Raw genomic sequence first — 14416 nt, 5'->3', positions numbered from 1 at the left:
AGATTTATCATACACATATTCACCTGTCATTTCTTCGTTCCTCTGTCTCTCTCTCTCTTTCTGACATTGTTATTGCGTGTTAAGCTGGAGCGCGACACAACTATTTTCAAAGAAGTGCAAATGAATATATTTTTCATTGCGTAAACAAAACGATTCCAACACATCGTTTATCTCGTTCGCGCAACACGAGTTTGATTCTAAAACCGGCTTCGATTCCCAATACTTAATTTTAATATACAATGCGGCCTTTGCAACTTTACAATGAAAAACAATATGTTTTTGTTTTTCATTTTTGATTTCGTTCAATACCGTTTCATCGATGATGTGCGATATGTGCCGTTTGTCTGTTGTGCGCACAATTCACCAAATGAAAATGGGTCTGATTGTCATCGTAACACACACCCAATAGCCATTGTTGATTTCTTGACCTCCATTTATTATTATTTTTTTTGTAAACGAATTCAATCAAAACATCCAATTCCAAAGAACAACAAAAAGAAGATTAGTGTACCGTTAAATTCTATTTCAAATTGAAATCCGAAAAATTCACATGATTTTTTGTCAATGAAAGCACGTGCATTATGCATCAAGTGATGTGAATTAAAACTTGAAGTGTAAGTGTAACTGGAACTTTACGACATAATAAATACTTTCTCACGCGCTCGAATGCCATTGTGGCAGTCAAAAAAGGTGGCCTATCTCAATAGAAAACTGAAAATCAGCAGCAAAATGGTCTATAGTTATGTTTATCATGCGAATAAAGGCCTTTTTATGCAACGCATACACTTCAATAATTAGATCAAGAGAATGCACCCGAACAATATCAGAATAAAATCGATTTGGAAGAGAGCAAACACGATTCGTACGAATGATCAAATGCATTGTCACAGAAAAGTTAAACAATGATGCAAAAAAAAAGACAAGAGTATAAAAATCATTTTCCCTGAATAAATGTTATGCGTACGCCAGTATTTTCCCACATTACATCGTATTTAATGAAGAAAAAAGATCGACAAGAGTAGTAAGAATCTATTACGGTGTATTGTACAAATTCGAAATTGAATGGGTGTTGTTGGGCGCGCATGTGTTAAACGGCATTATTGTGGTTCTAATATAATTTAGATATCATTAAAAGGGAACCGGATAACGTAGACATGGCTCACATATATGCATGCACGTTTCGCGTATTACTTGTACGCCCCTTTACATAAGCATATATACATACATTGTAATTGTTCACTGAGCCAAAACAAAACACACAATTTAATCGACAAAAGAACTGTGCATACGGTGACGTTAGCACACGTATTCACTTCATTCATTCACAACGGATTGACGAATACGACGAGATCAATTTAATTAATAACGCTTCAATTATGTTTTGACTTTTGGTAACAAGTAAAGTACAATATTACATACTCTTCAATTAATCAGAAAATTCAAAGAAAATTGAGCAAAACGCCCGTTCTTTACACATGCGATTTGAGTTAAATAAATGAATGCATTTTGCTTGAATTGAATGTCAACGAGTTTTATTTTAAATGAATCAATAAATAACATTAAAATGAAATTTACAAAAAAATATTTAAAAAAAAATCAACCAAAAATATTTGGATGAAAATAAAAATATGTCTCAATTCATTGGATTGTAATAGCCAAGATTAATAAGATCTTCAACAACGTCGTTCAATCTCTCGTTATATTCAATTTGCTCTTGATCACTTAAACCGGTGATGAGTTCCTTTTGTCTTTCGCCTTCGGCAATTTGATCACACATTTCATCAAGATTTGATATTTCACTCGAATCGGCCAATGACACCGATAGCAGCATTGGTGTCAATAATAATGCGTACACACCACATATTTTCAACTCACTTTTTAAATCATCAAATGTGAACAATTCATTTGGATTGCTACCGTGCAATTTAACTATGTTTGACAATGAATCATGATAGATTTTCAATAAATTATCATACTCCTTGTCTCGCAGTGCTTTTGATGTTGATGTGAATATGTTGTAAAGTAAATCAATAGCCGGGGATGTAAATCGGATAACTTGCCAATCTAAAAATCGTACATCTTCGGCAACACCCTTCGGATGACATGAAAAACAAATTATTTCAAATTAACTTATATATACTTAATTGATGACAATGATCCACAAATTAAACTTACATCTTCATTGAATTGATACAAAATATTATTGTTCCAAAAATCACCTAAAACAAACAATATTCATGATTATTGGTAAACTCATTAAATTTTAAAAGAAAAGCCGGCCGATTTACCATGCGACACAACGCCAAAACGGTTTGTTACTTCGTCGTTGAGACAAGATTGAAAGTGTGCGAGAGTATTTTTCTTCAATGCACGCATCACGTTTTTATGGTCTTCACGCTTGAGCGCTTTAATGGCACGATCAAAAGACATATCAAACATTCCCTGCATATTTTCCGATTGCAAAAATATGTGCGAAATATCGGTGAGTTTTCGAAATTCGGCAAATTCATTTGGTTTTTGATGTTTCATTGCAAACGATAGCCCATGAAATTTTCCAAGTTCACGCATTACCAATCGCATATTTTCAATTGGTACTGCTTTCGCTTTATTCCACATTTTAAAATCAAATTGTCGCAAATCTTCCATCATAATCACATATTGTTCACTATCATCGTCGGCAATAGCTGCATAACACTTTGGTACGGCACGAAATTGATGATTGATTGGCACATTTTTTTCCGCTTGAAATTTGACAAAAGCTGGCATCAATTTATTGTAGAAAAATGATTCACGTTCGAACACAATATTTGAGAAAAATTCTTTTCGACGATTTGGATTTATCGGCGCTATTTTACATACTATTTCCATGTTTTTCTCACTATCATCATTGTTTATAATTTTAATACATGATAATTCACTCATAAATCCATCACCAACTTCTGAACCTTGTTTTATTTTTAATGAATAATTTCGAATACCATTTCCTTCGATAATTCGAACTAATAACACTTGAATATAATCTGGCAACTTTTTGGAACTCATCGTTGTTTTTTTCTTGATTTGTTATCGTTTTGGTGTGTAATATTGTCGTAAGTATATGCTATCTCGGATTAAAACAATTGTTAAAAATACCACTAGTATTTATATGAGATCAACAGTGTTAATCTATATACGATTAACCGCAATTTAAACGTAATCTGACACTGTTTTCAACCCATCATCATGATAAGTCTCTTTTAATCTGCTGTTATGTATAACGTGCAATGATTTTATCGTTGAATGAGTGTAATGTGAATTTCACTTCACAACCGGATAAAATAGATAAGCAATAGTTTCAAAATAGTGATGTTCTATTGCGAAATGAGTTGATGGCAAAATAATGCGTACGGGGGTCTTCGCAAGAATCAATTTTACTAGCACATCGGAAGATTTTTTTCTCGGCCAAAAACCCTAGCAAAAAGAGAGTTTGATTCCACTCGAAAAAAAAATTACTTACAAAACAGCTCGAAAATCTCTATCAAATCGATAGAATTTCACCCATTTCAAAAATTGATAATAATAAATAAGCAATAAATACGCATTTCTTTCTGGAAAATTTTGTCGAGGGTTCCGAAAAATATATTTTTTTTTTTGGGTGGGAAGTGTTCAGAACCCTATAGGAACCCTCGTCAACACCTATGGAATTAATCTAATAAGACAGAGAGTCGGAAAGTCTAGTCACTTGCTTCTCCTTCATTTGCATATGTGTCTAACGTATATGCTTATACAGTTCAATATACATTGAGGCAGCAAACGAAGGAGATGTGTTTTGTGTACGATACAAGCAACGACATATATTGCAAATATCGTATATTTATATTTGCTGGAAATCACTGCTGAATCGTGTTTATTATTCAATGAATAAAACTATCATAAAGTAGTCGATGCATCGCATGCGAAAGTGAAAAACATTGTACATGATTTTTTGGAACACTTATGATATTTTTCGATTTACTAGACTTTTATCAATAAAATATATTATAAAATACATATATGACAAGGCGAATCTAGATTTTTCCATTATCATCGTTTGATGTTAACAACAAAAATATTGTTGTGAAAATATAAATAAAATAACACAATAAACATCTAATCTCATTTTATGAACTCTTCAATGTTTATATCATTTATAATTGTTTATATTATATGGCAATTAAACCTATTTCACAGTGTTCTGTATATTTCAGGCATGTTATGAACGGCATTGAAATGAGCGCGCTTATTCAATATGGTATTCAGTTCAAGTGACAAATTCGACCCCATATACTGCATACAAACCACATGAATGCAGTATATTAAATTCAAAATAAAATTGATCTTGATCTTCGAGCCACAAATCAGTTAGATATTGCGCTTGATTTACACTTGAACGTGTTATTACGTATGAACGATACATGTACATTTAGTAAAACATTTCAAAGTAGCTAAGCTTTATCAAATTCCGCATTCATAAATTCAATCATGTTTCAATGTTAATTTGATCTCAAATTCCAAGGTTGCATTGAAATTTAAAAAAGCGACCAAAACATCACAAAGGATCTATATAATTGGTCAATTATAAAATGTAACGATACTCATTGCACGGAATTTTCATTTATTTAATACAATTTACAGAGTGAAGGAAATTAAGTCACTATAGTGTCTATTATAACGGGAGATTTTCTATTATGTGGCGCTAAATTGCTAATCTCATCAACATTTGGTTAATTTAATTTATTTGGTATTTCATGTCATATTTCGTAAAGTATTTTTCCGATTACTTATTTCCAATATATCCGTAGCTCAAAAGATCAGTAACTAAACCATTCATTCTTGCGCTGTATATAATGTTCGTTTTTTCATCAAATGCATTTAAAAGTGAATTGGATATTTCACCATTATCAAGTTTTTCGCTCCAATCATCCACACTGTTAATATCCTTGGAACCAGCTACGCTTAATAAAGTCATCGCTGGGGCAAATAATAATGCAAATTCACCAAATTTACATAGTTGACTTTTGAGATTTTCGTATGTATATAACTTTGTCGGGTCGCTACCAAGTTTTTGAATTGTTTCACTCAACTGTGAATAGTAGACTTTCAAGAGTGTTTCATAATGTTGATCTCGATATTCTTTATCGGTCGCAATGAAAATCAGGTACAGCAAATCAAGTGCCAGTGGACAATAGCGAGAATTTTGCCAGTCAATAAAACGAAGCGATGTCACTTTATTTGTCTGAAAAAAATTAAAAAACACATTAATTAACATTGAAATGAATAAAAAAGAAAAAGAAAATATAATAAGAACACACTTACATTTAAATCATCGTATCGGAAGAGAAGATTGTTACCTGAAAGTGTATGCAAAATTATAATTTTATTGTGATTTTGAAACGAATTACTTACACCATAAATCTCCATGTGTTATTACAGCAAATTCTTTGTCAAATACACAATTATCATGCGCGTCGACAAAAGTATTACAGAAATTTTGCATGAGTTTTTTGTGCTCTGGATTCGTTAGTACATCAGCAGCTCTCGAACATGATTCATCCAAAAATAGTTTAATTTTTCCGTGTATTAAAAATTCGCCGAAGGTGTCCTTCAACTGTTCAAATTCTTTAAATTCGTTTGGTCTTTGATCCTTCATTGCAAATGAAATAGCATGGAATTTCGCCAAATTACGTAAAACATATGTCAAATGATCGAACGGAATAACTTCATTTTTTGGCAACATTGTGAATTTTTTCGGTCTTAAATCTTCCATAATCAATATATAGGTTCCATCTTCTTGATTAGCTTCACATGAATACACTTTTGGAAATGATGAAAATGAGTCTTCCTCACTCAGTCCCTTCTCTTGCTGAAATCGAACGAAAGCCGGCAACAATTTTGAATATATGTAAATTTCACGATCAAACACAATATTTGATTTAAAATGTTCCAGGCGCGTTTTATTCGTTGGTGGCCGTTTGCAAAGTAATTTCATTTCACATTTCTGGGCCAAGCCATTTTCAAATTTAGTTCCAGAAAGTGAAATTGCAATCAATTCACCCAAAAAATTATCACCATGATTTGAACCGGGATTCAATTCAATCGCATAATCAGACAATCCTTCATTCTTGGCAATTTTCTCCAAAATTTTGGTTATATATACAGGCAACATTTTGCTTTATTTCCAATCAAATCACTTTTCCCGAATGACTTCTACTTTGCACTTCGTCAGTAGTGGCGATCAGTTTCTATTAGAAATGCGTTCACTCTTAATAAGCAACTAGAAAAATACACTGCCAAACACTGACTATTTATAGTAGCGTCGTGAATGCATTTAAGACCATATCAAAATATATGTCCTTCAGAATAATTCTATTGAATCAAAATTAACATTAATAATCATTTATTATTATTTTTTTTTGTTTACTATCTGTCCCACATAAAAATAGTTCTACACCATCAATTGACGGAACATGGTCTCTTAATAGCGATAGCACACTAACAAAAAAAACCTGTTTGCACTTGTGTAAAGTATGGGAAATGTAATTTGTTAAGCACTTGTATCTATGACTATTTACACCAACTTACTAAAAGTGTCATGCGTTAATAGTAAGTAATCTTTGTGTTTACAAGCTAATCTTTGAATTTTGTAAAATAAATTGTGACGAATCATCATTACGACCACCAAAATTGACTTCAAACTAGTAAAAAAATTTATTTGATTATTTGAAACATATATGCAATAGCATGTGTGCATATTCTTTTTCTCAATGTAGATTATCCTTATCATTTTTGGTTAATGTGCGCGAATGTGACGAAACTTACTGTCAAAATCTGTTAAAATCTAATAGCACTTTACTAGTTAAAGTATCCTTTTTGGTAACATCATGAACAATATTTCTCATTAGGCGTCGTTGTGAGTCCTAGTTTTACATCGATTATTCAATATGAGTCGAAAAATTACTTTCTAGCCTCTCTCAAAAAACCTGTAAGTCAGATTTTCAATTACGTTTCTGTGGAACGAGTTATCGAATTAACAAATTTTTGCACACCAAAGTATTCGCTCAAAAACGACACCAGCAATGTGCCTTTTCCAATCACCAGTATAGTTGGATTTTAATTAATCTTCTGTGGTGGTTATCATGCTAAAAAAACCATATCCCTACATTAATATGGTCAAAAACGTGCTTCGGGATTCTAAAGACACAAAACGCGTCGAAAATAATTTTTAGCCAATTAACTAGATAATTTTCGAGGCTCTATGCTCCACAAGGAGTTAAAGGAAAAAAAACTAGATAATTTACTACTTTCAGGCGTTTTTTTTGTTTGTTTTTCGATAATTTGTTGTTGTTTTTTCTACGTTTTATTTTTAAATAAAGAAATTTCTTCATATAATAACTAATTAATATCATAAATTTCAATAATAAGAAATATGAATATTACTAGTGTTACATCTGGATTGGCAGCTGAACGGATCAAACGATCTGAACTATTAAGGAAACGACCGTTGGAAAGATCTTGGCCTGGAGATGGTTTAAGGCATAATTGTCGAACATCGTGATCTACCATGATATTACACAGATATTAAACACATATTTAGCGTATTTTTTACATTTTTAATCACTTTTTGATTGATAAACATGGCTTTCGAGGTCATGGTGCAAAAATATTATGAACAATTCTAATTATACATAAATCATATTGCGCTTAAACACAAACATACACACGTTATTATTATCGTTAGTGCTACAGATTGGAAAAACACTATTGCGTAGATATAAAAGAGTGTTATAATTGCTTGAATTATCTTTAATGCATAAGGAATAAATCTAAGAGCATCTAAGAGCTAATTTATGTAAACTTATGCATAGTTATCTTTTTCTTTAATTAAGGTCATTTAACGGCACCAATTATACAATAACAGTAGAACATTCAAGAGTGGAAGTGCAAACTTGCACAGTCGATCGTCCTTAATTGCCAATTAAATGTTTGATAGATAATTCCTGTTTTAAAGAGTTAAATTTTTAATGGAAAATGCTTAAAGACTTTGGTGAGCGATATCTCTGTAGATTTGAAAAATGCATAACTATGAACAGAATCTTATCTATTTGCAAAGTTATCGTGCTGTTACAACATTATTAATGAAATTCAAATTAATTATTTGATTCAGTTTATAATTTTTATCTAATTTGATTTAAATGATTACTTGAAAAAAAGTCAACCGCTCGCAAATGGTTTATGTAACGGCTAAAATTGTCCACTGAACTAAGTGGAATTTAAATATTGACACTCACCAAACTATCATTTTCAATTCAATTGTTTACGTTTTATATTTATTATTTTCCAAAGAAAATTTCTGTTCGTTCGGAGCCTTATGCTCTTTCAGACTTGTTGAAAATTTATTATCATAAATACGACTCCAAAATGATAACAACAACGAAAAAATGATCCAATTTGAACTTTCGATCAACCCAGACTATGAACCACCAACCAAAGAAAAAAAGAATAGAGATTTCGACAAAAAATATATAGAATTGAAGCCAAATGATTTTACACCTGTAAAGTGGTGACAATTTTTATGATGACATAATATTAAGACCATCGATGATAAACGAAAATATATCAAATAAACAGAAAATTACAATTAAATCGATGAAAATTATATAATTTGACAAAAATAACGCAACAACAAATGTATCAAAGATAGAGATTCGATGAGCAGTAGAACATATAAATTCATTTTATTGACATATGAAATTCATTTGCGTACGATTCTTTATGATGAAACGTATGATATTTAGCGAACTGGTTTAACGATTTGAAATTCGTCTAATTTGAATTTTAGAAGAATAAAAATCGCATACCAAATGAATTATTCAGTTGTTTGCTGGTTTGTTTGTATGTTCTCTTGATATGTTCGACATTGAAATAAACTGCCAAATTCATCGAAGACAAAAACCACTCACATGGTTGTAGACGTGATGTTATGTAGGTATTAGTTGACAGTTCAAGTTGTTGTTGTTGTTTCTGGTTGTTTTCCAATAGATAAAATTGTCGTCGTAGATCGCATTGAAAATATAAAAATAACAAAGTCTTATCTTCATTGGGTTTTTTGCAATTTCATTGCTTGTTAATCGTCCTATAGATTTGCCTGACGAAACAGTTATTTTAAATGCAATTGATTTGCATGTGATACCCAGTTAAAATCGTGGAAAATATTAGAATTAACAAAAGCATAAACAATAAAAGACATTGCATTTGAATAGATTTAAAAACTAAAAACATTTTCCAATTATGGCACTGTTAATTAGGACCAATCACATCCTATTGAAATCATTACGACACGGTAATTTAATGAAGGTGTGTCAATATCTTATCTTGATTTCTATTTGTTTTTAAAACAACATTTGAACATAAAAATGGTTTTCTCTCGGAAAATATTTCTGTTTGATTAGATTTTGGCATGTAATTTTGCAACAATTCGACCGGGAAATCGAAAGATTTTTGCTAGTGCTGAAGATGCTGTCAGTGATATTCCAGATGGTGCTAAATTGTTGGTTGGTGGTTTTGGATTATGTGGAATTCCCGAAAATTTAATTGGCGCAATGCTAAAGCAAGGCGCCAAAGATTTGACAGTTGTTTCAAACAATGCTGGCGTTGACAATTTTGGTTTGGGACTTTTGCTGAAAAATCAACAAGTTAAACGAATGATATCATCGTATGTGGGTGAAAATGCTGAATTTGAAAAGCAATATTTAACCGGTAAATTAGAATTAGAATTAACGCCACAAGGTACATTGGCCGAACGAATTCGAGCTGGAGGTGCTGGTATTCCAGCATTTTTTACACCTACCGCATACGGTACACTTGTACATGAAGGCGGCTCACCAATTAAATACAAAGAAGATGGCACCGTTGAAATTGCCAGCGGAACACGACAAGAGCAAATGTTTAACGGCATCGATTACATAATGGAAGAGGCCATCGTTGGCGATTATGCATTAATTAAAGCACAAAAGGCCGATGAATTGGGAAATTTGGTGTTCAGCAAATCGGCAAGAAATTTCAATCCGACCATGTGTCGGGCGGCCAAATGTACTATTGTTGAGGTAGAAGAAATTGTACCAGTCGGCGAAATTGATCCAGAACATGTGCATGTACCAAGCATTTATGTGCATCGAATCATTCAAGGTGACAACTATGAAAAACGTATTGAACGACTTAAAATAACATCGGAGTCCAATGAATCGGAAACCGAACTTTCAAATGCCGCCAAAATGCGTGAACGAATTGTTAAACGTGCAGCTCTTGAATTCGAAGATGGTTCATATGTTAATTTAGGCATTGGTATGCCAATGTTGGCCTCAAATTACATTCAAGATAAAGATGTAATGTTACAATCAGAAAATGGCATATTGGGTCTGGGACCATTCCCAACAAAGGATCAGGTAAATGACTACATAGGTTTTTAAGAAAAAATAAAGTATATATGTTTCCGTTTGAAATCCATTAGGTCGATCCGGAATTAATAAATGCTGGAAAAGAAACTGTAACTATTTTACAGGGTGGATCATACTTCAGCTCAGATGATTCGTTTGCAATGATTCGAGGTGGAAATTGATTTTTTATTTTCTCTATTCCTAATAAATTTGCTTATATAATATCATACTTCATATTTTAAAAGGTGGACATATCGATGTATCGGTATTAGGTGCAATGGAAGTTTCACAGTATGGCGACTTAGCCAACTGGATGATTCCTGTAAGTTGAACAATCATTCCGTTAACTGATCAACGGTCAATATAATTAGTTTTTTTCTTTGAAGGGAAAACTAGTAAAGGGAATGGGCGGTGCAATGGATCTAGTCGCGGCGCCTGGCACAAAAGTAATTATAACGATGGAACACAACTCAAAGGATGGAGGTCATAAAATCCTAAGCAAATGCAATTTGCCATTAACTGGCAAGAATTGTGTGAACATGATCATCACAGAAAAGGTACGTTTTTATTGGATTTTTATGCATGTCATCATTTTAATACAATTTCCGTTTCATTTCCAGGGTGTATTTGAGGTAGACAAAGAATCCGGCTTAACGTTAATCGAAATAGCTGAAGATGTTCAAATTGAAGATATTATCGCTAGTACAGGATGTGAATTTTCAATATCTGAAGATCTAAAACCGATGAGACAATCTTAAAACCTGATGATCACCTGCCTTTCCATTAAAATTCATATATACCAGATCTGGGCTTAAGCCAATTGAATCAGTGCTGCTATTGATGGTTGCTGATGGATAATGGTACACACGTGAACATAAATAGCAGCTGATTATAATGACTACTTAACTCGAGCACAAGTCTGGTCAACAATCAAATGCCATTGCATTTATTTTAATGATTTGTTTTGTATCGAATAAAATTAATTAATTTGTTTTTTTAAAAAAGAAGTACAATAAATGAATTTTATTGTAATTACATAATAAAGTCTTTTTTGTGTTTGCATTCTTTCAAGTAAAAAAAAGCCTGATGATGCCTTTCACTCATTGAATTAAAATAAATCATCACCTTGTTTCGGTTACTGTTTTATCTTTTTATTTCAAATATGTTTTTTTATTCAAATTCACGTGTGAATTAAATCGTGTTTTATCAACAAACAAAAATACATTCTAAAAAAAATATTTGTGTATATTATATAAAATATAAAATTAAAATAAAATTGATTTCGAAAAATCGGTTGAAAAATTAAGAGAAAAAAAAAATAATTACTTTTAAAATTAGTACAATCGATTAAGTAATTTACAACGCATTAAGTAATACAGTTTAAAATTGTTATACTTTCTTGGCACATCGAACTAATCGGTTAAAAATTAAAAATTGTTGTGCCGAACAACGACAAAAAAGACGACAAATCAAATTTATTCGATTAATAGCTAAAACTATAGTTATTGTATAAGGCACTTATTTGGCAGCAGTTTTTCTTTTGCATTCGGCACTATTTCAGCAACATTCATTTCGAGAACTTGTGCGTAAATTATTTATAGATTGAGTGTGTGAGTGAATTGGTTTTAGTGATATAAATTTCATTCACTTCAATTAGTTTATGTGTTATTTGGATGATTGATTTACAACAATAACCAAGTTCATCGATTCAGGCACAAAGAATCACATTCACAAACTATTCCTGTTAGACATAAAAAAATAAAATTCAATAAACGTTTGTCGTTGTTTCCTTCTCGATTGATTTCTGATATAGCTGCTTTACTTGTATTGCAAATGCGATCTAAGAACCATCGAATGAGATTCTTATCGTTTCATTTTGTCCAAAATCGGCAAAATCATATCGAATGTGGGCCGTTTGCCGGGATCTTCATTCATACAGATGGTGATCAATTTGGAGAAATATGTTGACGTACCGGGTGGCACTTTCAATCTTAAACCTTCTGTGGCGATACGCATACCACATTCCATTGGTGATAAATCGCCAAATGGAATTTCTCGTGTGCTCAATTCCCATATGCAAACGGCAAAGCTCCACATATCGCACGCTTCCCAATTACGATCGTTGCGCTTCTTTTGTAAGGCTTCTGGTGACATCCATGCCGGTTGATACAAGCGTCCACGCTCTTGAAACGAGAATTTTGCATCTCCCATATTAATACGAGCTGTTAAATCTTCATCAATCTTGAATTCAAAATAAAAATATGAATCCCAAAAATATCGTTTTTTTTCTTTTTATGTTTTTTTTCACTAACCATGATATGGAAACTATTCAAGTAATATTCGGGTATAATGCGCTCTAATGAATGAAGGAATGCCATGCCTCTGGCAATATCCAATGCAAATCGAACTGCTTGCGCTGTGTCCACAACAACACCAGCCGCACCATGGAGTAAATCATGCAGTGAACCTCTTGGCATGTACTGAAAATGAATTACAAACCAAATTTTATTAAGTCTGCTCGTCTCATTTTAAATATAAAACTATCCTCTTTTTTTTACCTGACTAATGACGACTAAATTTGGTGGCGAATTACATGCACCAATGACTGGCAGAATGTTTGGATGCGAGAATATGCGCAATTTTGGGAATTCTTCATCAAAGTCTCGTGAGATTCGTGCATTACAATCGCGAACCGATAATATTTTCGCAACAATATCATTTTTTTGCCAACGACCCCGCCATGTATCACCGGATGGTGTGATTGCAAGTTTTGTATGCAATTCCAAATCGCGAATATTGATGCCCTTATAGCGAGACAATGTTGCGTCACGTGAACGTGTTTTGAGTCCAAGCCAACTTTGATCTTTAAAACTGATTTTCTTCAATTCCTGACCACTTTCAATGGCCAAATCGTGTAAACGCTTTGCCAACAACACTTTAGCCTTATCCAATGGTGTGTCACCATCTTTATTGGCGATTGAAACAAGAGCACCATGATTTACAAGCTCCTCGGCAATTGCTTGATAGCCCCAGAAGCAAGCATAATGTAATGGCGAATTTCCATGCTCGTTGGTGGTATTCACGTCAGATTTGTGCTTCAACAACTAAAATGATTTAGAATTATTAGAAGAAAAAAAACATCTCAGAGAGAGAAGAAACCGCATACCAATAAAACAATATCCAAATGACCGTGCGCAACAGCCAAATGCAGTGGAATATCATCGCCCATATTGGTGGCATTCACACGAGCTCCACGTTGCAAAAGCATCTCAACCAGTTTTGTATGACCTTCTTTGGCCAACCAGTGCAATGGACTGAATCCATGATCATCACTACAAAAAAAAAATTGAAAATTAAATTAATTATTTAAATTTCCATTTCGAATGCGATGCCATTTTTCATCAATTCACACAAAAAACAAAAAAAAAACACATGGCCCATAACATTACACACACACACATTTCAATATATGCCAAATCGCATTTTCTTCGACATGAAAAACTATCATCCCACATAGTATTTATATTACTAAGCTGAGATGGGTGTGACGTTTGCATACCATTTATGGCACATACATAGTGTATGAAAAAAAAAACAAATTAATTTTCATAATTTTCTTTTTATCGATCTGGTTGAGCCATTCAGTAAAAATATTTTTGTGTTTACCCTTGATTCATGTCATGTTCAACATCGTCCAACCATAATCGCACTTGTATCGAATTGCCTTCACGGCACCAATGAAAAATATCTTCCATTTCTTCCTATATGCTCGCTAAAAAAAACTGCTGTTTTTCTTCGAATCAAATTCACCAACAGCACTTTGATTTTTTCAAATTTTATTTAACTTTTACAATAGTCAAACCATAAAAATAAACATTTAAATGAATAACAATATGAAAGAAAAAAAAGAAAAAAAAACAAATCTAAAATACAAACAATTTGGTACACATTGAAACGAAAGTAAA

The 14416-nt window shown here is 32.5% G+C and overlaps 3 protein-coding genes across 3 annotated transcripts; 1 reads left to right on the top strand and 2 right to left on the bottom strand.

Annotated features, from left to right (window-relative positions):
• Positions 1 to 1610: 1610 nt before the first annotated feature.
• On the bottom strand, positions 1611 to 6308 carry LOC116345856. The gene is made up of 7 exons (XM_031775571.1): positions 5425 to 6308; positions 5335 to 5369; positions 4800 to 5254; positions 3578 to 3587; positions 2289 to 3054; positions 2176 to 2219; positions 1611 to 2092 (listed from the first exon to the last, which is right to left on the bottom strand). The coding sequence occupies exons 1-7, from the start codon at positions 6182 to 6184 to the stop codon at positions 1634 to 1636; spliced, it is 2529 nt and encodes an 842-aa protein (XP_031631431.1). The 5' UTR covers positions 6185 to 6308; the 3' UTR covers positions 1611 to 1633.
• Positions 6309 to 9049: 2741 nt separating this feature from the next.
• Positions 9050 to 11486, top strand: LOC116345685 (succinyl-CoA:3-ketoacid coenzyme A transferase 1, mitochondrial). The gene is made up of 6 exons (XM_031775288.1): positions 9050 to 9372; positions 9468 to 10460; positions 10526 to 10622; positions 10697 to 10773; positions 10838 to 11008; positions 11072 to 11486. Exons 1-6 carry the CDS (start codon positions 9307 to 9309, stop codon positions 11207 to 11209), a joined length of 1542 nt encoding a protein of 513 aa, XP_031631148.1. The 5' UTR covers positions 9050 to 9306; the 3' UTR covers positions 11210 to 11486.
• A 313-nt stretch (positions 11487 to 11799) lies between these two features.
• Positions 11800 to 14365, bottom strand: LOC116345695 (integrin-linked protein kinase homolog pat-4). The gene is made up of 5 exons (XM_031775303.1): positions 14118 to 14365; positions 13618 to 13783; positions 13010 to 13555; positions 12764 to 12931; positions 11800 to 12692 (listed from the first exon to the last, which is right to left on the bottom strand). The coding sequence occupies exons 1-5, from the start codon at positions 14204 to 14206 to the stop codon at positions 12315 to 12317; spliced, it is 1347 nt and encodes a 448-aa protein (XP_031631163.1). The 5' UTR covers positions 14207 to 14365; the 3' UTR covers positions 11800 to 12314.
• Between the last annotated feature and the right edge of the window lie 51 nt (positions 14366 to 14416).

The sequence above is a fragment of the Contarinia nasturtii genome, unplaced genomic scaffold (genome assembly GCF_009176525.2).
Source record: "Contarinia nasturtii isolate CC-2019 unplaced genomic scaffold, AAFC_CNas_1.1 Cnas_scaffold_1371, whole genome shotgun sequence".
In the NCBI taxonomy this organism is placed as follows: domain Eukaryota; kingdom Metazoa; phylum Arthropoda; class Insecta; order Diptera; family Cecidomyiidae; genus Contarinia; species Contarinia nasturtii.
This window is presented reverse-complemented; position numbering and strand designations above follow the sequence as displayed.

Coding starts and splice junctions, on each gene's coding strand:
- LOC116345856 (XM_031775571.1), bottom strand. CDS start 6,184: ATGTTGCCTGTATATATAACCAAAATTTTGGAGAAAATTGCCAAGAAT. Junction 2,220..2,288: donor TTTTGGCGTTGTGTCGCATG/GTAAATCGGCCG, acceptor TGTTTGTTTTAG/GTGATTTTTGGAACAATAAT. Junction 2,093..2,175: donor TGTATCAATTCAATGAAGAT/GTAAGTTTAATT, acceptor TGTCATCCGAAG/GGTGTTGCCGAAGATGTACG.
- LOC116345685 (XM_031775288.1), top strand. CDS start 9,307: ATGGCACTGTTAATTAGGACCAATCACATCCTATTGAAATCATTACGA. Junction 9,373..9,467: donor GACACGGTAATTTAATGAAG/GTGTGTCAATAT, acceptor CTGTTTGATTAG/ATTTTGGCATGTAATTTTGC. Junction 10,623..10,696: donor TTCGTTTGCAATGATTCGAG/GTGGAAATTGAT, acceptor ATATTTTAAAAG/GTGGACATATCGATGTATCG.
- LOC116345695 (XM_031775303.1), bottom strand. CDS start 14,206: ATGGAAGATATTTTTCATTGGTGCCGTGAAGGCAATTCGATACAAGTG. Junction 13,784..14,117: donor GAACATGACATGAATCAAGG/GTAAACACAAAA, acceptor TTTTTTTTGTAG/TGATGATCATGGATTCAGTC. Junction 13,556..13,617: donor ATTTGGATATTGTTTTATTG/GTATGCGGTTTC, acceptor AAATCATTTTAG/TTGTTGAAGCACAAATCTGA.